Source organism: Corvus hawaiiensis, chromosome 16 (assembly GCF_020740725.1).
Source record: "Corvus hawaiiensis isolate bCorHaw1 chromosome 16, bCorHaw1.pri.cur, whole genome shotgun sequence".
In the NCBI taxonomy this organism is placed as follows: Eukaryota; Metazoa; Chordata; class Aves; order Passeriformes; family Corvidae; genus Corvus; species Corvus hawaiiensis.
In genome coordinates, this window is record NC_063228.1 from 1,170,554 (window position 1) to 1,190,675 (window position 20,122).

Sequence of the window (20,122 nt, forward strand, 5' to 3'; positions counted from 1 at the left end):
ATCTCACCTGCGGTGCATTAAGGTCCAAGCCAGGGCTGAACATTTCCAGCAGCCCAGGGCCCCATCTGGCAGGTCTGGAAAGCCCCCAGTGGGGGAGGTACCCTGGCTCTGCAATCTTTTTGTGCCAGATGTTCTGAGCCCAAGCCAGCTCTTCGGGGTTACCTTCCCAGCCTGGTCACAGCCCCATGGCACCGGCCCACCCACCCCAAGCTCACCCTAAATAGCTGTGCATCATCAATAACAACAAGATCCCGGCAGGGGAGGCTTTCGGCGGTGGGAGCCGTGACTCATCCCCTAGGGCCTGTAGCTCACACAGCATATGGCAATGCATTTTCAGAAACTCGGCGTGCACAGAGGGAGACACAGCGTGTGCCAAACCAGGGAGCGTGGCAAGAGGCTCTCCTGGTAACAAAGGTGCCACAGATTGGCTCCTGCATTCCCCTGTGCCTGCAGGAGACACGTGAAGCCCAGGAAAGCGACCGTGGCTGTCCTACATCCCAGCATCCCCCCTCCCACTGCCTCACCTGTGAGAGCTGCTCTCCTCACACCCCGTCTGCTTGACTTTCTAACGGGGAATGCAAGCCAGAGGATACCCACAGCAAACCATGCATCCTTTGGTAAATTAAGAGAGATCAGATTCCACCTTGCCAAAAGTATTTGTGTGGCTCCTTCTCTTGTCCTGGATGCTCTCACTTCTCCTGAAACACCAAAGGTGATTTAGCCCAAACTACAGACTGTACTTTCAACCACTAGGACATAAATCTAGAAGCAATTCCACTGCCATTAATGGTGGTGTTCTGGGTTCATTCCAGCACACTAGAAATGAGAGCCTGCCACAGGTCACAGGCAGGGATAGATGGATTATCAATATATCATTGTGTCTGCCTTCTCCTCCTCCTTTTTTTTTTTTCTTTTCCTTTTTTTAAGCAATTCTGGAATGATTTACCATTGCTACACATCTTAGTAACTTCTTTTGGGGCTGCATTTGCAACACTATGGGCTCCAGCTCAGCACTGCCACTGTGAGATTTACTGCAGCATCAACACAAGCTGGGGCAAACCCTGTTTAAATGGAACCACTCTGGATTCAGGACTAAATCATTTAAAGAAAATCACAGTAACTGTCCAGGAGCACAGGCATTCAGTAAGCCCTTGGTGATAGCTGAAACTAATTTAACCCTGTGGTTGTGCCATGTAATTAGCATTCCTACTGCTGAATCACACACTGATTGTTCAAAATCATATTCCAAAAGAGGGCAGAGGAAATCACACTGATGCCAGAGATTGCCAGGGATGCAGTGGAGATGTGCTGCAGTGTCTGCATGATGATAGCTTGTGATAGAACCTGGAGCAGCCACAGCCTTTCCGAGAGTGAGGCTCAGGGCTGTGCAGCTGAGCCCCAGAGCCCTGACCCACACAGCTCCCCAGGGCCTGCGGAAGCTGCCGGAGCAGAGAGCAGCTGGATGGGACTCCTGCTTGAGCCATCCCTGAAACCTGCAGTGTGAAACTGCTGTCCAGCTCTGCTGGGCACTCCAGGAGGCACCAGAGATGCAAACTGCCAGCGCTGCCTTTCCCAGGGTGATGAATGCCAGGGAGGCTGATTTATTTCTCCCTCTCTATCCTACCTCTCAATCAAACCTGACATAATTTTCTCTTTGATGAAACTGCACATGGGATTGCCTCTGCCTCACTTCCTAGGATAGCCAAGCTCTAGGCAGACCTTCAGCATGCGGGAGGGGGCAGAAGAGACCAGTGGCCAGCATGAGCTGCCCTCAGAAAGCTGGGGCTTGAGCTCCCCGAGCGATGAAGGGCTGAGCTGGGACATGGCCAGGATGGATCCTCAGCAGACTCCAGCATGCTCCCAAGCAGGTGCCAACTGCCCCACTCCTCAGGGCTCTGTGCCTGCTTCCCTTCCCACCTACTTCTTTAAAACCTCTTGCATATCTCAGTGTGCACATGCAGTGCCATCCCACAGCTCCCCCCAAATCAGAAAATGGTCTGTCTCCAAAATACACTTCATTTTGGGGAGCCCAAGCAAGCACCATCACTAAATCCACTAAATCAGCATTGGTCCACTAAATTAGGGGTGCTCTTGAGAACACTTTGAGAGCCTCGGGGCAGACAGGCACACTCATACCACCTCCATTTACAATTTTAAGAAGTGAGTGGCTCAGATACAGGTTGAAATAATTTGAGTGGCCCCAGCTCTCATGTAAAACCCCCATACATCAAACCTCTGCACACCCAAATGCTCCCCTTGGAAGACAGGGAGGACTGAAACATGGCCAGGCTCTCCCCACTGCACAAGCCCAGCTCCAGAATCGACAAAGATCTGTTATTTTCAGCAGATCCACAACAAGCAACAGACTGGGGGGAAAAAAAGGCAAAGCTCAGTGTGCAAAACTGATGGAACAGGAGGATGCCTCAGCCTCCCAGCAGAGCTGAGCTGCACAAACAGCCACTGATCCACAGGGCCCTTTCCCAGCACCTGGCTAGCCCCAAAATCTCCAGCTGCCAAAAGCCTTAGTGACTACTGGGCTCTGTTTCTGTCAGCTCTTCTCAGCAGAGCGCGACGCACTCGTCCTTCAGCTCAGCCAGCTAATCAGGCTAACAGGGCAATATGCACCACATCTTCCTGTGGTACACAATCAGCCTGAAATTAGGGTCTAGTGTAAATCTTACCAGATATGTCTGTAGAACTTCAAAATCACGTAATTGGACTCAACTGCAGAAGAAACGTCCATGGGAGACCTCGATGCTGCTTAATCTGCGCAGGGTGGGAGAAAGAGAGAACAAGGTGGGGCTGGATGGGGCTCAGAGCAACTTGCTCTGGTGGAAGGTGTCCCTGCCCACGGCAGGGGGGTTGGAATGAGGTGATACTTAAGGTCCCTTCCAGCCCAAGTGTTTTCACTAGGCTTGCTGGAGACTAAGTGTTGGCAAGATGCTCCAGAGAGGTCAAGTTTTGAAAGTGCAGTTCAGGGAAAAACCAACAAACTGAAAATGTGAGGAATGTTATCCTCTGTCAACCTGCATTTGGTACCCTTGAGTTACCATACTACCTGCTAAACTAGGAAGGGGGTGTTTAAAGTCACACTTTGGGTGGTGTTTTGGAGGCAGGAGCTCCACAAGTATTAGGGAAAATATATCTCAGCTCAGAAATAAAGATACCATTTTTAAAAGCGTATTGCCTCCATCTGAGGTGGGGTTCAGACAGCCCAAATGGTTCATTTGGCCTCTTCCTAAAATACACTTGACTCTGTTCTCTGCCTGTTGGACTCTGCATTTCCCCTTATGGGGAAATCTGTCACAAGGGTTCATTTTGCCCACAGTTTAATGAGGTCTGTGCAAAAGGCAAAGAGCAGAGCTTTGGGATACAGCCCAGATGCAGCTGGGATGCTTGTTCTCCTGAGCTGCAACCCCCCTCTGTGACCATTCTGCATATCTAAAAATGCCTCCCTTCTCCTGTTCTGCTTCTCTTTTGTGAGCAGCACCATCTGGGCAGGGATGCCCTTCTCCTGCTTATGAGAAGACCTTCAACACATTTCTAATAGGGAAAAAGTGTTAAGCATGGAAGCAATATCCTTTAAAAGATTAAAAGACACTAAATCTGTTGCATGAAGCCATTTGGCATATGCCATTCATTGTGAGGGTTCCTTGGTGAGCACAGACAAGGCTGCTGCCACTGCTGGAAAATTCAGACATATCCCCCAAATGGCATATTAATAATGAGACCTTTCAAAGGAAGATCTGTGACTCATCCAAGAAGAAAAATGGGTCATTCACTGCACTGAACTCTCCAAACAAAACAGCAGCTTTTTTTGGGCTTGCCCAGTTTAAACCAGAAAAATAGAGAAAGCAACGGGAGAGAAAAGATGGTGGCTGCAGCTGGCAGACAACATGAGCAGTGAGAGACTGCACTGGCATTTTGGGGTTAAAAATCCCACCCTGACAGGCATTTTGTGTCTCATATGGCTCTCAGGAGTGCAAGATCTGCGTCATCCTTCATTACCACCTCACCCCACTCCACCCAAAGCCACAAACTCTCTAGTCCTTCCCCAAAAATTCACCAGTCCTCTCCCAAAAGTCACATCCTGGGGGTACCCAGGGTGAAAGGGACCCAAGCCACCAGCACCAGGATGCTTTGGGAACCTGGTGGCTTTTGCCTTGGCAGTCATCCTGCAAGGGACATCCCTGCAGCAGGGAGCACCCAAGGGGCCAGGGAAACATGCAGTGAAGGGTGAACTTGCTGTAGGTGCAGAATACACCCAAAACTGTCAAATCTGAGCAAGGATTTCCAGTGCCCAGACTGTGTTACTGCCAGGGCAGGAGCCACTCTGCCTCACCTGTGTGGATATGGGGCCCTAGCACTGAAATCCCTGTTGGGCAGGTGTACCTGGGGGATCAGAGGGATCATGTGCACAGGGACACGCAGCCCCCAGCCAGCTCCCGCTGATCCCTTGGTGGAGTCAACGCAGAAAAAAGGGCAGGTTGCAAAGCTGGCATTTAAGATTTCATTAGAGCTGTTAATCTTATTGCTATTACCATATTATAATCACTTTCACAACCCATCTAAGTCCAGGGCAGCTATCCATCCCGGATTATTACATCCATCATTTGCATTCAGCATTTATTTGGGACCATGACTTCATACAATGCTTTGGAGATTAATAAAGGCCACGGCCCTTTCCTGTAAGCAGTTGCCCTCCACACTGATGAAATACAAAATTTAATTGCTTTAGCCCATACTTCTGCTGTTTCCTTCCTCTCCCCCTGCCTGGGATCCTCACGTTCAGTGGCTGCTGAGTGCAGCCCGTGCTGGTGGTGGGAGGACAGGGGCAGCTGGCCATGATGGGGATGAGATCCAGCAGCCCCCGTGCTCCACACGGGCACCTGTGCCAGGGCTGCTGAGCAGAGTGGGACCCCATGCACGTGTTACATCCTCATGTGGACAAGATGCACAGAACTTCTATCTACAGACCTGCCACAATGTTCTGCCTCGTAATTTAATTATCTCAACAAGACAAAAGAGGAGCTCATGGCAAGTGGCTTTTTGCTGCTAAGCAAATACTTGACAAGGAATGCTGAGCTCTTGAACAGCTGCTGGGTTGTGGGTCAATTGACTTTCAGGAACCCAGGGCCATAGAGTCTAAACAGCATCCAAAACAAAATAATTTTTTCTTCAGGATAAAAAGAGAAGCCTGCCCTATCCTCTCCTACAGCCACCCCTGAAAGCTCCAGCCAGCCCTGCAGCATCGTCCTTTCCCACTGCTCCACACTGAGTGCCAGTCTGCAATGCCAAAACCCAGTAAGCATTTAATCTGAGCTGGCATTTTTCCAAGCCTCAAAGTCTCCATGCACTCTGGAAACAGAGGATGGTGGTTATTCCATCCCCTCTCAGCTGGTAGGTGCTGCTCCTGGGGCCCCTCCTGTCTTGTGGCTCTCACCTCCTCCCTTGAACACACAGGGACACAGCAATTCCTCAAAGTACCTTTGAGTTAAACCTCTTGCCTTCCTGCTGTGTGGCTGATTCTCAAGAACAGCCAGAGGAGGATATTTTGAGTCCTTTCCATGCAAGAAGACAGCTTCCTGTCAAGCCTTCCCCTGTCCCATCCTGAGCGTGGTCTCCCATGACAAGTCACTCAGATTTTATGTTAACCCAAGCAATGGCATGAAGACAAATGGATGTCAGAGGGGATGAGCAGAGCAAGCACCCTCTTCCTAGGCCAGGGGTATGTTCCTGGGTGTCTGTGGCAGGGATGCTGTCACAATGCACCCACACTCCAGCAGAGCTCCCATTCAGAAATCTGCTCGACAACGGCACCACTCGCTCCCTCACAGCCCTTGACAGACAGGGATTTGTTGGCGTCCTGACAAAGAGCTTCACAAACGAGGCAATCAGCAGCCCAGTATAATTTTCAAGAAATACAAATGAGCAAATATCTAGTTGCCATGGTAACCCTGAGAGCTGGACCCGGCTTTTTTGGTAGATTCCCAAATGCAGCTACATTTTGCCAGCACAGCAGGAGCGCGGTGCCCAGGACCCCGCCTGGGGACAGCAGCCAGGATTGAGCTGATGAGCAGCATCAGCTCTTTCAGCATCAGCCCAGAACAGCCCTGTCCTCTCTGACCAGCTCCAGGTGCCCACAGCTGTGGATCCCTTCTCTCTCACGTCAGCTGCGCTCCGGCTCCGTGTCCTTCAAGGCTGACTGGCTTTCCGAGCAGGACCGCAGTGGGAATTGCATTCCCATCAGGTCTGGGCTTTGCCTCTGATCAGCGGCAGCTCTGGCAATTTGCACCCAGGAATGAAAGTTTCCAGCCAAGTTACTGAGCCCCAGCAAAGCAAAACTGGTTAATGGCAAACATAACCACTCTTTTTGGGTGGCCGTGCTGCAGAGCCCTGTGCCAAACAGGGACAGGGCCCCCAGCCAGCTCTACCCACCAAGGCAATTTTCTCAGGAACCCTGGAAAGCCTTGGCCACAAAAGAGGAGACTTTTGGGGTACCAAAAGGGAACAGTCAAAAGCACACTGGGCCCTGGCATGAGCCAGCTCCTGTGCTGAGCCTGCCCCACCCCAGGGTCCCCCAGCCTGGAGGAGCCCCCAGCAGCCATGAGCCTCTCCGAGGGGCACTGGTGCTGCTGGAAGTTTCACTGAGCTTTTGCAATTAGTTCAGGTGCCATTACACACCCACAGCTTCCAGGGCCTATAAACCCAGCTTGATTCTGCCACAGCCGAGCCCTTTGGCTGCCCAGAAGGAGATGCACTTCCCAGCAGGTTTGTCCCCACTGGCTCCCACTGTCCCGCTCGTTCCCTGGCAGCAGCAGGGAGCAGATGGTCCGAGGCGGGATGGGAAAGCCCTCCTGCAGAATGGCAGGGGCTTCTCAGTGCAGCCAACATCCACTGGGACCCGCACAGCACGGGGCCACATCCTGCTCGCCTTCCCCGTGCCCCGCTGCTCTGTGTCTCCCTGCTGTGGGATTTAACACCCACCCCATTGCACAGGTGGGTAACGTCATCTGTTACAGGGGCTCGTGGCTTGGGGGTTTTTTTGGTGCCTCACTGTTGCAGCCGGTCTGTAATGTACTCTCTGAGCTGCTCAAAGCATGTTTTTTGGTCCCGAGATATTTTTGTTCTCTGTCAAAGGAAACCACTCTGCGGCATCCTGGCCTCGGGGCAGGAGCTGAGACACTGCTCAGGCAATTAAATCCAAGGGAAAAGCACAAGAAAAAGCTCATGATTCAGCTGTGCAGCCCTTATTCTCCCAGTCATTTATGGGGAAAAAAAAATCTTAACCGAATTAATAGAGGAAAGGACAGCCCAGCCCAGCCCAGCCAGGCGTCGGAGCAGTCAAGACAATCACCGGGGAGGAAAACCCTGGCCAGGCCGTGCCAAGGCAGCCCCAGCATGCCAATAAGCTGTGACATCCATCTCCTGTACGGCAACATCCAGCAGCATGTCTCAGGAAATAACCCTAGTAGGGATAAAAGGAATCAAAAGGTCAGAGGTGCCCATCTCTCCCCACTGCCATGCCAGGGCTGGGGGCAATATTGCCTCTACAGCTCACAAATAGGGTACAGGAGGGTAAAGACTATCTAGGTTCACTCCCAGGCTACATCACACACTGCTCTCACTTACCCCAGCTTTCATGCATTACAAAAGAAGGTGTTCAACTCCTAAGAAAATCAGTGTCGCAAAAAGACCCCCAGGAATCAGTCACTTGCAAGTGATGTGCAGGAGAGGTGTCAGTCCTGCTGCTGCCAGGTTTCCCACTGCCTGCACCACAGAGCGAGTCAGAAGGGAGAAATTCAAGATAACAAGGGAGTGAGGGGTTATGGGACAAGGAGAACAAAAAAATAAAGAAGTTCAACCTGGAGAGCTGGAGCTGCTCCAGGCCATGCAGAGTCTGGAACCGTCCATGCCGAGAGAAAGGGCGTGGCCCATCTTTCATCAAGCCAGATCCACTAGAAGTTCATTAAGGAGGTGAAAACTCCTGTTGTTTTCTGAATTTTATTTGATTACTGTGAAACAGAAGACACTGGCAAGGACAGAGGGTTGATTTTTAAGTAAGGACCCTGGAGCCAAAGGAGAAAGACAGGGGGGTTGGGAAACAAAGCCCCTCTTAACTTTGGTCCTGACTTTCAGGTCATGCATGTTCAGTTCTTTTTACCTGGAAATGAAGATGTTAATTGGAGGTGACAGCTTTCATTGGGCTCCCCATTAGCAATATTTTCAACCACAGTAGGGCCCGGGTCTTCAAACGCTTTCCCAAGGGAAGGTTTTAACCTTTCTTTTGAAACATCTCGTACCACTTACAGGGAAAAAAGACAGTTGTTTGGCTCGAGGCATACCAATCCCCGGCCGTGGTGAACTCCCAGCTCCTCTGAACAGGAGACACGGGAGAAACAGGGAAAACAAAGTGGGGAGAGGCAGCCAGGAGCCGCGCTGGGCACCGTGCGGCAGCACCTCAGCATCTCGCATCTCGCATCTCGCATCTCGCATTTCGATGGGTGGCTGCCCATCCACACCCGATGCCGGGGGCACGGGCTCGGGCACGGCCAGCCCGGGGGCTCTGGGCTGGGCTGGCCCCACTGCCTGTGCTGGGACTGAGCTCTGCCACCGAGACGGGACCACACCTCAGTGCATCACACACGTCCTGCACCACCCCTGGGGCCTCAAACCCTCTTCTGCCGCAGACCACATCAACTTTTTCCAGCTCGTTGGATCCAAGAGCTTTCTTTTTAAGCAGCTGGTTTCTTTACATACTGTTATCATCCACATATAATTTATTATTTTCAGGTGAAACAAAAGCCTCTAGAAAACACATCCAGTGCTGAAATCCAGAACTGAAAACTACACAAATGGCTAACTTTTCATATATGAATGGTGTGTATATACATTTTTAAAATCCAATAAAAAATAGTTTCATTTATATGTATTACCCATTTATATAAATATTCTTATATATAAAAGTCCATAATCAGGGATGACAGCACTTTCTTATTTTAGAGACTTCCTCCAGCACACACATTCCACTTACAACACCATTATTACCCCACCAAATTTTCCAGTTTCTCTCCAAGTGAAAACATACCTTAGCTGAAAGCTCCACTGCCATCTGAGGAAGCAGCTCCAAGCTCCCAGCAGAGCCTCAGCTGCTGACCTCAATTGCATCTAGTGTGACCACTCCGGAAAGTCTTAGTTTTGGAATGCTATGTTTCTAAGATGGTGGCATCAAGGGGGGCCAGACAGTTTTATGACAATGCTTTACTCATCTTTGCAGGCAGCAGCTGAGGTGGAGCAGGCCCTGGGGCTTTGCCGGAGCAGGGACAAAAGGGACTCAGGGCTCCTAGGAGAGGGCAAGGAGCCCCTCTGCACAGGGCTCCTTGCAAAGCCACCTGGATGCTCCAGGGCTGTGAGGGATCAGAATTCACCCCAGGGCTCCCTGGGGAGCACTGGATTTAATGCCTCTGGCTGGGTCCAGCAGTGCCCTTGGAGCTGCATCCCCTGAAGGAGAAGTGCCTTTTTCCCTGGATGGTGCTGCCCTTCCCTTGGGCCCTGGCACCAGCACAGCCCCGCTTGCACCCAAACCCTGCAAATGAGCCCTCGTCCAAGGAGGAGTGTCCCCTCTCACTGAGCAGGTCAAACAAGGCACACAGCAGCTGCCACAGCCACACACTCCTCCCCAGAATCATTTACCTGGAAGACAGAAGTGCTTCTGCGGTGCCAGTGCAGCAGAGCACGTCAGCGAGGGCTTAGGGAAGAAACATCATCTCACTAGGAAACAGGGCTGCAGCAAACTCTGCGAGCTCTCCCCACCCAGGACAGGGGTGTGAGGGTGGGCTGGCCCCCAGCTGGGGTCTGTCAGCCCCTCACCTGCCCTCCAGCTGACCCAGTCCTCTGGAAGCAGCCAGGGCCAGACCCTGCTCACCTGCCAGGATGCTGCCGAGCTGTGGGGCACTGACTGGCCCCCCACACCCTCCACGGTCACTCTGTGTTTGCTGGGGGCCAGGCAAAGGGCAGGGTGACCACACAGGCTACCCCAAAAAACAGCCAGGGTCAATAAAATAAACTTTCCCAGGGAGCTGCTTCCCCCTCAACACACCTCTGTAATACAGAGCAGGCTGGGGAAACAACAACTTCTTCCACATGAAACCCCAAGTCCCCAGGGAGTCACTGCTACTCCAGTGCAAGAAAGAGAGCGGAGCCTCCACCTGCTGTTTGCCGTTTATTTTAGCAGAGAGGAAAATAACATGGACAAGAGGCATTTTGCATAACTTAACAGAAAACAACACTTTTCCTCCACTCTTTGCAGATCAACAGGCAAAAGCATTTCCTACACATGGCTATTTTTGGGTGCTAACAGTTTGGTGTATTGGTAAAATCATGGGCTTCCTCTAACACGCTGTGATAGTCGATCTGAAATCCAAAGCCAGACTCAGGCTTGGGGGCTCCTTTGCTGTTGAATGTAGCTCCTGTCAGTGCTGAGTGCCAGGTTCATCCCCACCACACTCCCAGGAGGGATTTTGCAGCCAGGGACTGGCTGGGGATCCAAGCAGCTCCAAGGCTCTCCCAACCCATGCCATGCCCTGACTGCTCTTGCCTGGCACAGCTGGAGAGGTGACCCAAAATGAAGGGGAATGTGGGCAGCACCAGCAGCCTCAGTCCAGGGCCAGTGAGGGAATCTTGCAGACGAAGGGGAAGGCTCTGCCACAGGCGTTGTCGTTCCAGGAGCGCAGTGCTACCCCCCAAAAAACAAGGCATTAGCTGAAAAAAGGCAAAAGGAGGGAACCCTGCACTGCCCTTGGGACCAGGACCCCCTGCCATTGTGGGAGGCTTTCTCTGGATGTGCTCCCATTTGTGCCACTCACAGTCATGCTTCCTTCCAGCATCCCCCTCCCCATCTGGGGGATGTGGGAGGGGAGGCCAGGCCCCAGCTTGGACTCGGTAGTGGAGGGGCAGCTGGAAATGCAGTCCTGTGCCCCCAAAATTATCAGCAGGCTGCCCGTGGACAGGACATTCAGGTACAGCTGGGGGGTCTGGACACACCTGGCTGGTGAAATGGGATTTTTGCACAGGCAGGGTCTTGTCCCACTTCAGGGAGATGCCCTGGCCCCAGCGTAGGAGACAAAAGCTGGCAAACCAATGAGTGTTTCCACGGGTTTCCCGTGTGGGAGGGGAAATGGGAAAATCTGACCTTCGACTAAATTTGGTAATTCTTCAAGGCAGCTGATGCTCCTGTCCTGCTGCTAATATGGGAGAGGGAGATGGGCTGGGAGCAGAGGGAAAATGAGTATGTGTGCATGTATGTACATGGTGAAAGGGAAAATACACGTTTTCACTGTAAAGAAAAAAGAAAATAATACTAAAAAATTAAAATGCAAATCCTCTGCCTGCCAGCAACCTCTTCAGAAAAGCAGGAGCCACGGTGGATTGAATTTATTGACATGCAAATAACACTGAGGGTGCCCTGGGCACTCACCGCTGCTGTGCCTGTACCAGATCTGCACGCAGTCCTCCTCCTCCGGGATGGAGTGGATCCCATCGTCAGGCTGGCTGCCATCCCAGTAGTGGTAGTCGTAGGAGGAGCCATCTGTCCACTCAAAGTGACCCTCCTGGCATGAGACCAGTGGAGAAAGGCCGTCTGCAGAGGGTGGGAGGCCTACTCCCATGTAGTCCCCACCCCATTCCCAGTGAAACACAGCCCAGGGACATGGGGAGAGACTGTCACCACTCAGCAAAGGCCAAACAGCTCCTTTGGGTTTTACAACTGGAAACTTGCCAAGAACAGCCCCAGATTTTGAAGTGCTCTCACCAGGGGAAGCCCAGAAATTAAATCTATGTATTTTTTAACACCCCCACCCAGTTCTGTGCTCCTTGTCCTCTTCATTTTCCATTCCTTTTCCAGTATCTACAAAAAATTTGCTGACAAGAGACTGTTCTCCTGATGGTCTCCATTTTTCTTTCTAACATATTAGACTATATATTTCCAACATGTCAGCTTTCAAAAGTCACAGAGTATCACAAGAGGGCAATGGAACTTGGTGATTTTTGACACTGAAGACCTTTTCAGTTTATTTGCTCTTCTTAGACCAGCAGAACAATACTCTTTCTGTTAATCCAGTAATAAAACGTGGTATGAATAATTACTGATTAATCTACTAATTCTAATAAGACTTCTCTTTTAAAAGCAGACTGGAATGGGTGAAATGACAACTTTCTCTCTGTGCTGCACCACAGACTCTGTGCCACCTCCTGATTAAAGAGGGTATAAGGGGCAAAGAAGAAAACACAGAGAGGTGAATTTTTCAAAGCCATTTCCCACATGACTACAGGGAGTTCCCACCTGCCGAAGGTCGTTGAGCCCCGTCCAGATGTCGGTGGGGATGCCGGGCACGCGGCTGTTCACCAGGTCGTACACAAAGACGTTTTCTTCCCAGCTGGCAAACAGAGCGATACAGGGCCATCAAGAGATGTGTCAGCAAATGGTCAGGCGTGTCCCTAAGCGTTCCCCCTACCACAGGACCCGGGGCCAAATGGGTCCCCCTCTTACTGCTGGCGATTACTTTCCTGGGTCTGTGCAAGAGGAGCGTAGTGTTGGTGAGAGCTGGGGGAGAGGGCATAGGGAAAAAGCCTGTGTAATTGTGTTGTACTTCTATCCCTTTTTCAAGAGTGAAAAACACAGTTCGAGGAAACTTAGGGAGTATTATGCCAGTTTTCCTGCCAGTCCAGAAATAGGCACTTATTTTCTATGTCGCCTTTGTGTGACCAGTGCACCAGACTTGACTGGGCCGCTGCTGCAGAGGGATTTGTAGGCTGGAACATGAGCCTGCAGCTCACACAGAGGTTGTGCTGAGGGAATGGGACTTTGCCCCCAATTTCCTCCCTCCCCAGGCTGTGTCAGTGTGGGATGACATGCTTCTGCACACCTCACCTGTGGATGGAGGCCAGCTTGGCTGATCTGATGCCAATGGAGAACTCGGCGCAGTAGAGGTCGGCTTCAGCCCAGGTTTTATTGACGGGGAAGTACCGGTAGCAGTGACCCTCGTACTCTGTCCAGAAGAGTGGGCAGGAGTAGGCGTGGACAGGCTCGGGCATGGCTGGGGGCAGAGCACAGGACATCCAGCAGCTGGTGGTGAGACAGCTTGGCCGGACAGCTGAGCAGGTGGTGGAGGCAGCAGTGCCCAGCCCTGCTCCCCCACCTCAGCCAGGCAAATAACCACCAAACGCATGCAGGGAAAACCCAACTGATGCAGGAGACGCGCAAAAGTTTGCAAAAGTCAAAACACATTTAGAACAAGTTGTGGGTTCCTCAATTCTAGCATTTGTCTAAACCAGGAAGGGCATTCCAAGCCAGTCTGACATCACTTTAGGTAGAGGATGCTTAAAATAAAGGCACCGACATTTGCTACTGGGAAAACCAAGATAAGGGTTCCTCTCTCCTCTATCAGCAGCAGCAGAGCCGCCGTGCTGGGATGGGGGCTGACAGCCAGGGCTGCAGGGCCATGGCCATGTTCTGCCCTCCTGCAAGGACAGCCTGCAGCTCCTCCCTCCAAGGAACCCCCCCATGCCCTGTGGCTGGGCTGGGATGCAGCCGTGCACGTAGGCACTGGATCCCAGCCCCAGGAGCAGCCGGCCAGGCGCGTGTGCCGCCGGCAGCGGTGCCAGCCTATCTGCCTCCCGCCAACAGATAAGAGCCGGGGCCACGCAGCTGCTCCTCCTCCCCTGCCGCTTGTCAGCACAGTGGGGAAGCTGCCCCAAAAGAGGCCGTTGTGGGGGCAGCACGTCCTTCTGCAGCCTTTGCAGTTGCCGCTGTCGCAACACGGCAGCGGCATTAACACCTTGCTCCAACCTCCTCCATGTCCTGCTCCCCCTCCTGTGGGGAGGATGCAGCACTCGGGAGCCTCAAATCTTGGGGCACATAGACTTAACTCTCTCAGCTGCTGGTTTGTGAATGTGGGGGAACTGCCAGCTCCCCCTGAGCCAGCTCCCACATCGCCACGGAGTCGTGGTCCGGGGTCAGGGCTGCTGTCGAAGCGAGTGGGGCAGTGGGCAGGGTGGGTGTGCAGGGGGTGCTGGCAGACGTCAGATGCCATCAGACTATCCAAGCAGGTAACAGGCTCAAGCCCAGAGAGGTCAGGGTGGTGCCTCCGGTACTGAGGGGCCGGGGGAATGGCTTTCCCCAAGGGTGGGAAGAGCAAAACCCTGCCAACAGCAGCAAGGGATGTGGCTGTGGCAAGGGAAGCAACAGTGTGGAGAAAAAGAGAGGCAAGGTGAATCCAAAGCAGCTGTTGTGAGCATTCATAGAGCCAAATCCCTCCCTGTGCCAGTGCTAGCAGCTCTGGGTGGTAATTTCATCTTTCATCAGCTCTTTCCACATGGGGATCTCTGAGTGCTCCACAAACAGCCGCCAGCCAGCCCACAGGTCCCTGCTGTCACACCCCCCCAGGAGACAAACCGCAAATGCAAAGTCTTTTTTTCCTCCTGAGCAAGGCCAAGTCAACTGCCAAGCCCTGTGGGGGTGTCACCCCATCAACCTGCCTTGGGACCCCCAGCCATCCCTGCAGAGGAGCTGAGACTGGGGGCAGCTCTGCACCCTACAGCAACAAACCCCTGAGGGGCTCAAGGGGCTCTCCCATCCTCATCAGCACTAATTATGGGCTATGGGGGAAAAAGATAAGGCCTGCTGAGCTGGAAGAGCTTTTGGGGAGAGTGGGTAAGATGCAGCCAGCTCTGTGGTGGTGCAGAGTTCAGCTCTGTGAGTCACACCTGGCCACACTTGCACTGGGAAAAACCTTAGAACAGCCCTAGGAAATGCAAATTATTTTACTGTAGCAATAGAGCTGGACCAGGAACTCCGAGAGCTGATGTGATTCCTGGGAGCCAAGCCCCCCTCCCCCCATGATGCTGGCCAGGGTTCCCTGTCTCCCCCAAAACCAAAGCAGAACAAGGGAAGAGGGTCAAACCTACAGTATGAGGCTTCAGCTTTACAACCAGGTCACAGGTGAGGCATGTACCCCCATTAAGGACAGGGCTGGGACCTGGTCCTGGCTTGCAGAAACTCCAGGTTACTGTTCCTTCCTGCCGAGGACAGCCTAGAGGTCTGTGCCAGACAGGCACCACCAGCTGCCCCAGCAACTGGGATTTTATTATAGTGCCTTGACAAAATCCTCACCTCTGTCAGCGTGGTGGCAAAATTCACAGGGCTTAACTCAGCAGCATCCCCAGCAAACGGAGCATTCACTCCTGAGTGCTAATTGCAGTGGGTGTCCCAGTGTCCTGGCTCAAGGCCAGCCCATGGGCACCCCAATTGCCAGGGAAAATCACCCTCATGTTTGTTCAGAGCAGCTGAAACCGAGTCAGAAACTGAGACAGTCCTTCTTTGTTATTCCATACTGGTTCCCATTAGGTAGCATTAATTTGACGAGCTTCAGTGAACCAGAGGTGCCTGAAGGAATTTAAGGTTAAATATACCAAAAAGGAAAATATGGGAGGTCAGCTTTTAATTAGCATCTTTTCTGTTAGGTCAGGATCAGAGGCTTTGGCTGTCTCTTTGGAGGAGAACTACTGGTCCCAGTTTTTCAGGCAGGAACAACCAGGGGAGCTGCTTTATTTGGAAGATTTGTAGCAGAAAGATCATAAGAAATCTGATGTAGGATTGTGAGTACAGGGGCTTACTCATGGCTCTCCAGGAAAGCCTCGCAACCCAAGCCAGCAGCTGTGTGTGGTATTTTCATCTAGAAGGGGACAGGGGAAGCATTTGGGGGCTTTTTAGACCCGATCCTCACTTTTAAGCACACCAGCAAAACATCACCCTGGCAGCATCAGCTCCTCCAAACTGGGCAGGAGCAGCACAGCCAGTGCCTGCAGGATGGCAGGTCAGTCCATCCCTTTGTCTCCAAATTCCTGGTGAAAAATGATGGCAAGAATCCTTTCTCCCTTTGCTTATTTACAGTGCAGCAGTTTTAAGGGCAGGACCATGTTTTAATGCAGCACCAGCAAAATAGATGTCCAGACTTGGCTGAGGATAAGATTCAGATCAAGCAGCTGTTACTAACTCAGAAAAGCTGGAAAACAAATATTTGGGGTCACAAATAAAGTTTTGTGCTCTCTGCATTTGTGTCAGTGCCAAATTGGAGCTTTTTTATTTATTTAGTGTAGAACCACCAGAAAAAACACTTATCAAAATCTTACAGAAGCTGGCACTGCTCTGCCAAAAAAGTTTCACTTCCCCAACTGGCCTATTTCCAACTAGAAATAATTAACTGAGAAAATCCTAGCCAGTTTCACAACGGTTTCTTTTCATTTCAGGATGCTACTGGGAAAAAACCTACCACCAGCTGCATGACTCCCCATGGACTCAGCTGGTGAAGAGCAGGTTTACCCCTGAAAACTTCATCCCAAGGAGCAATGCTGCCTCACTTCCAGGGATTTGTAGGTTTGAGATGCGAAATCTGGGGCTAGGACAAGGCTGGCAAGAGATGCCCAGGCAAGGAGGGCTCCTGAGGGGCTCCAGCTCTGTCAAAGAGTTTTGGACAGCAGACCAGCTCAGGTCAGTGCTGGCAGCAGATGCTCTTCTTGTTGCAGAGCATCAAAGAGCTCCATTTCATGAACAGCTGACAGCTTTCCTCAAACCTTAGAGGTGCTAGGAGACACCCCCCTTGGCACATCCATAAGCTAATGCTGCCATCTGACCTGAAAAGGCAAGTGAACCTCTTCAGCTCCTGGCAAGCAGCTGGGTTTGGAGAGTGTCCATCAATGCCCCACAGGCTCGTCTGAAATTAATGTCAACGGAGAAGAGCTGAGGAGATCCCAGTCATGTGGAAGTCTGGGTCCTTCCCAGGGCAGAGCCCCTCCACCGGGATCTGAGGGCTGTGGTAGTGAGAGTGAGGGATGGGCAGTGCTCCCGGCTGGCAGAGCTGGGGCTCAGCACCAGGACCCTGGTGCTCACCAACACCGAGCCACCTCTCACCAGCTCAGGCCACGGGGAGGGCCAGCAGCAGGGCTTTACCCAGGGCTGGCACTGCTGGAGCTCTGGGGAGTGAGAGGGGATGGGTGAGACAACAGGGCTGGGACAGGGGACCCCCAGAACCCACCCCCAGGATGACTTCAGCAGGAACTGCCTGTGGCTAAGCTGGGGTGAGCCAGATGTCCATCCCACCACATCCTCTTGTTATAAACATAGATTATAATATTGGCTTCTCGCAAAGTATAAAGGTAGGTACTATATAATGTTAGAAATGCTTTTTTGCTGTGTGGATGTAGTTTTCTCTCTTTTTAGCAAGAATGTTAGCAAGTGTGAGCAAGTAAGAGAACCTCCAACAGAGGATGAGGCCCGAGAAGCTGCTAATCAACACTTTGTCCAGAGAACAAAAGGGCCCAAAGGCTGCTCCGCCCGGAGAACGGGCAGCCAGGAGAGCCCAGAGCCGCTATCACCGCTCTGCCCGGGGAGCAAAGAGGCCCAAAGCTGCAATCAGCCCTGACTGTCTGGAGAATTGAGAGATCCACCCCACCATCGACTCTTACCTAGCGGGCCCAACCCCAAGAATCAAAAGAAATAAAACCACAAGGTTTTATAGCATGCTCTAAAAAGGCGGACCCAAGGAGTGGCCATGCAGAACAGCTCCGGGAAAAGTTTGAATATGAACAGAGAACAGACAGTAAAAATGGTATAAAAAGGACTCACCTCGAGCATCAGGTGTGCTCTTGGCAGAGCGCCACGGCACCCGGCCGTTATCCCTTTGCTTTATTTTATGTGTCTCTTATTGTGTTTTTATTAAACTTTTTAAATTCTCACAGGAGAGTGAACCTCGTTTTTCACACTATTGAGTAAACCCACAGAATAAGCATTTAAACAGGGGGGTTGGTGGGCAGGAGCATGTGGCAGGGGCTAAGACAGTGCTGCTGTGTGATGTTGGGGTGCCTCAACTCACCCACGGCTTTAGAAGCAAGTCCTCAAGCCCTGACATTATAGTCAGCATGGACAAACAATGCCACCTTCATGTTACTTGCAATATTTGTCTTTCATTAACAGATGAAAGAGCCTCACACTGAGCACCCACCTTCGAAGGAAGCGATGAGGAGGACTCTGGTCTCCGTGTATCTGGGGGTTGTTTGGAGCTGCAGGGGATGGTACGTCCACTGATGGACACGAATCTCATAACTGGGCAATAGTTTACACACCCAGAAGTGTTTTTAAGGCACATGTCACAAGTTTCCAAGTAAAATATTAAACATCAGTTGAAGCACATTGCAAGGGACATCCTCTCACACCGAGGGCTTCGCTTTTTCAAATTCTTTAATGAACCCAAGCTGGTTTTACCACTTCAAATCCTCTGCCAGGTATGTTTGGAGTTGTGAGGCTACAGCCAATACTGGCAGCAGCACGCCTGCAGCTGGCACTGACAGATAGGAGTTATCTTGCAGAGCTTTTCCCTCCTTAATTAGTTTTGGCAAAGCTCCCACAGATTAGGCGTCTGGCAGGAAAGCCAGGCTTGTATCGATCCCTTTTCTCACGATCTCACTGCACAGCACTTAAGGACTCCCTTTCCACTCACAGTTCCAATAAACCTAACAGGGTTCAAACAAACTTGGAGCAGCAACTCTCACTTGCACCAACGCCGTGAAAAAGTTTGGAAGAAACCTAAGTGACATACAGCAGCAGCTCGGAGCAAAGAAGGGGAATAAGGGAGAATCCCGTATTTGTTGCACACGCAGTTAAGTGTGAATAAACGAGGAGCCCCGATGGCCCTCGGCCTGTCCGGCGGGGCCGCATGGCCACAGCCCCGCACCCTTCGTGTGCGTGCCCGGCGCAGCGGCTCCGAGCCACGGCAGCGCCTGCTGCCAAAGACCACAGAGCTGACCCGACACACCGAAACAAAGCCAGCCCGGAGACCTTTGGCATCCCGAGGAGAAGGACCGCAGTTGCCCTTGGCACGTCCCCATGGTGAAGAAGAAAGCTGATTTCAAAGAAAGTCAGGGATTTCTGGAGCGGCCGGAGAAGGGGGAAGCCAGCTGCCGGCTCTGCGGGAGGCACACACGCTCCTTCCCCACGGCCACCATGGCCGACTAAATCCCCGCGGCCACCGCCGAGCACCCACCTTGGCTGATCTTGATGTTGGTCTGGGGGAAGGCCTGGGCGGCCAGCAGGGCGGCGGCCAGCAGCGCGCACACCGCCCGCTGCCCGCTGCCCATGGCCGGAGCGCCGGGCACCGCCTGCGCTGCCGGCTCCGCCGCGGGGCCCGTCGGGCGCGGGGGTCGCGCCGGGCTCGGGGGTCCCGTCGGGCGTGCGGGTTCCGGGGAGGTCCGGCCGGCGCTGGGGTCGCGTTCGGGCCGGGCCCCGCGGGTTCTGGGGCGGCGGCCGGGCGGGGCGGATATAGGGGCCGCGCTGCCCCCTCCCCCGAGCGGCGGCTCCTCCGCAGCCCGCCCCCGGCCCCGCTCAGCGCATCCCCGAGGGGGCCCGCACCCGGGGCGCTGCCCCAGGCCGCCCCCGGCCCCGCTCAGCGCATCCCCGAGGGGGCCCGCACCCGGGGCGCTGCCCCAGCCCGCCCCCGGCCCCGCTCAGCGCATCCCCGAGGGGCCGGGGCTCCGTGCGCTGCCCGCAGCCCGGCTCGGGCGGACGCTGCTCGCCCAGAGCTGCTGTCACCCCCCGGGGCCGCAGGCCAGCACGGACATCATCCCTGCTCGCCCCGCCAGGTGCATCCCGAGGGGGTTCAGTGTCCCCATCCCGCAGCGCCCCTCGGGTGCGGGCGGAGGAGGCCGGGGCAGCCCCTCAGGCCGGGGGTGACAGCCGGGACCCCGCTGCGGGCAGGGCCCGGGCAGGGCGGCGGCGAAGGGCGAGGGCCGTGCTGGCACCGGGGAGCGGCGGCCGCGGCAGGGAGGGCACCTGGGGAGGGAGGCAGGGGAGAGGCTCCGGAGCTGCAGGGCAGTGGGGGCAGTGGGGTTTGACACGTCCGAGCCCCTTGAGTGGTGCTTTTTTTTTGGTTTGGTTTCGTTTCGGGGGGGTGGGGTTTGTTGGGTTTTTCCCTGTGTTTGGTTTGGGGTTTTTTTCCCAGAGCAAAGCAATGCTCTGACACACTTCAACAGCCTGGAGCAGGGAACCCCCAGCTGTGCCCGGGGCTCCCAGGCT

The 20,122-nt window shown here is 53.2% G+C and overlaps 1 protein-coding gene across 2 annotated transcripts; it reads right to left on the reverse strand.

Annotated features, from left to right (window-relative positions):
- Positions 1–10,209: 10,209 nt before the first annotated feature.
- On the reverse strand, positions 10,210–19,200 carry CLEC19A (C-type lectin domain containing 19A). Of its 2 annotated transcripts, none has more exons than XM_048321400.1 (5): positions 19,095–19,200; positions 12,929–13,094; positions 12,341–12,434; positions 11,477–11,609; positions 10,210–10,735 (listed from the first exon to the last, which is right to left on the reverse strand). In XM_048321400.1, the coding sequence occupies exons 1-5, from the start codon at positions 19,186–19,188 to the stop codon at positions 10,656–10,658; spliced, it is 567 nt and encodes a 188-aa protein (XP_048177357.1). In that variant the 5' UTR covers positions 19,189–19,200; the 3' UTR covers positions 10,210–10,655. The 2 variants fall into 2 exon arrangements, with proteins under 2 accessions (XP_048177357.1, XP_048177358.1); XM_048321401.1 differs by lacking the exon at positions 19,095–19,200 and adding an exon at positions 18,057–18,311.
- Positions 19,201–20,122: the final 922 nt, after the last annotated feature.

What these genes read in the sequence shown, in the direction of transcription:
- CLEC19A (XM_048321400.1), bottom strand. Translation starts at nt 19,188, where the DNA reads ATGGGCAGCGGGCAGCGGGCGGTGTGCGCGCTGCTGGCCGCCGCCCTG. An exon ending in CAACATCAAGATCAGCCAAG is followed by an intron (nt 13,095 to 19,094) that starts GTGGGTGCTCGG and finishes CTCTGCCCCCAG; the next exon opens with CCATGCCCGAGCCTGTCCAC. An exon ending in CTGGTACAGGCACAGCAGCG is followed by an intron (nt 10,736 to 11,476) that starts GTGAGTGCCCAG and finishes TTTGGGGGGTAG; the next exon opens with CACTGCGCTCCTGGAACGAC.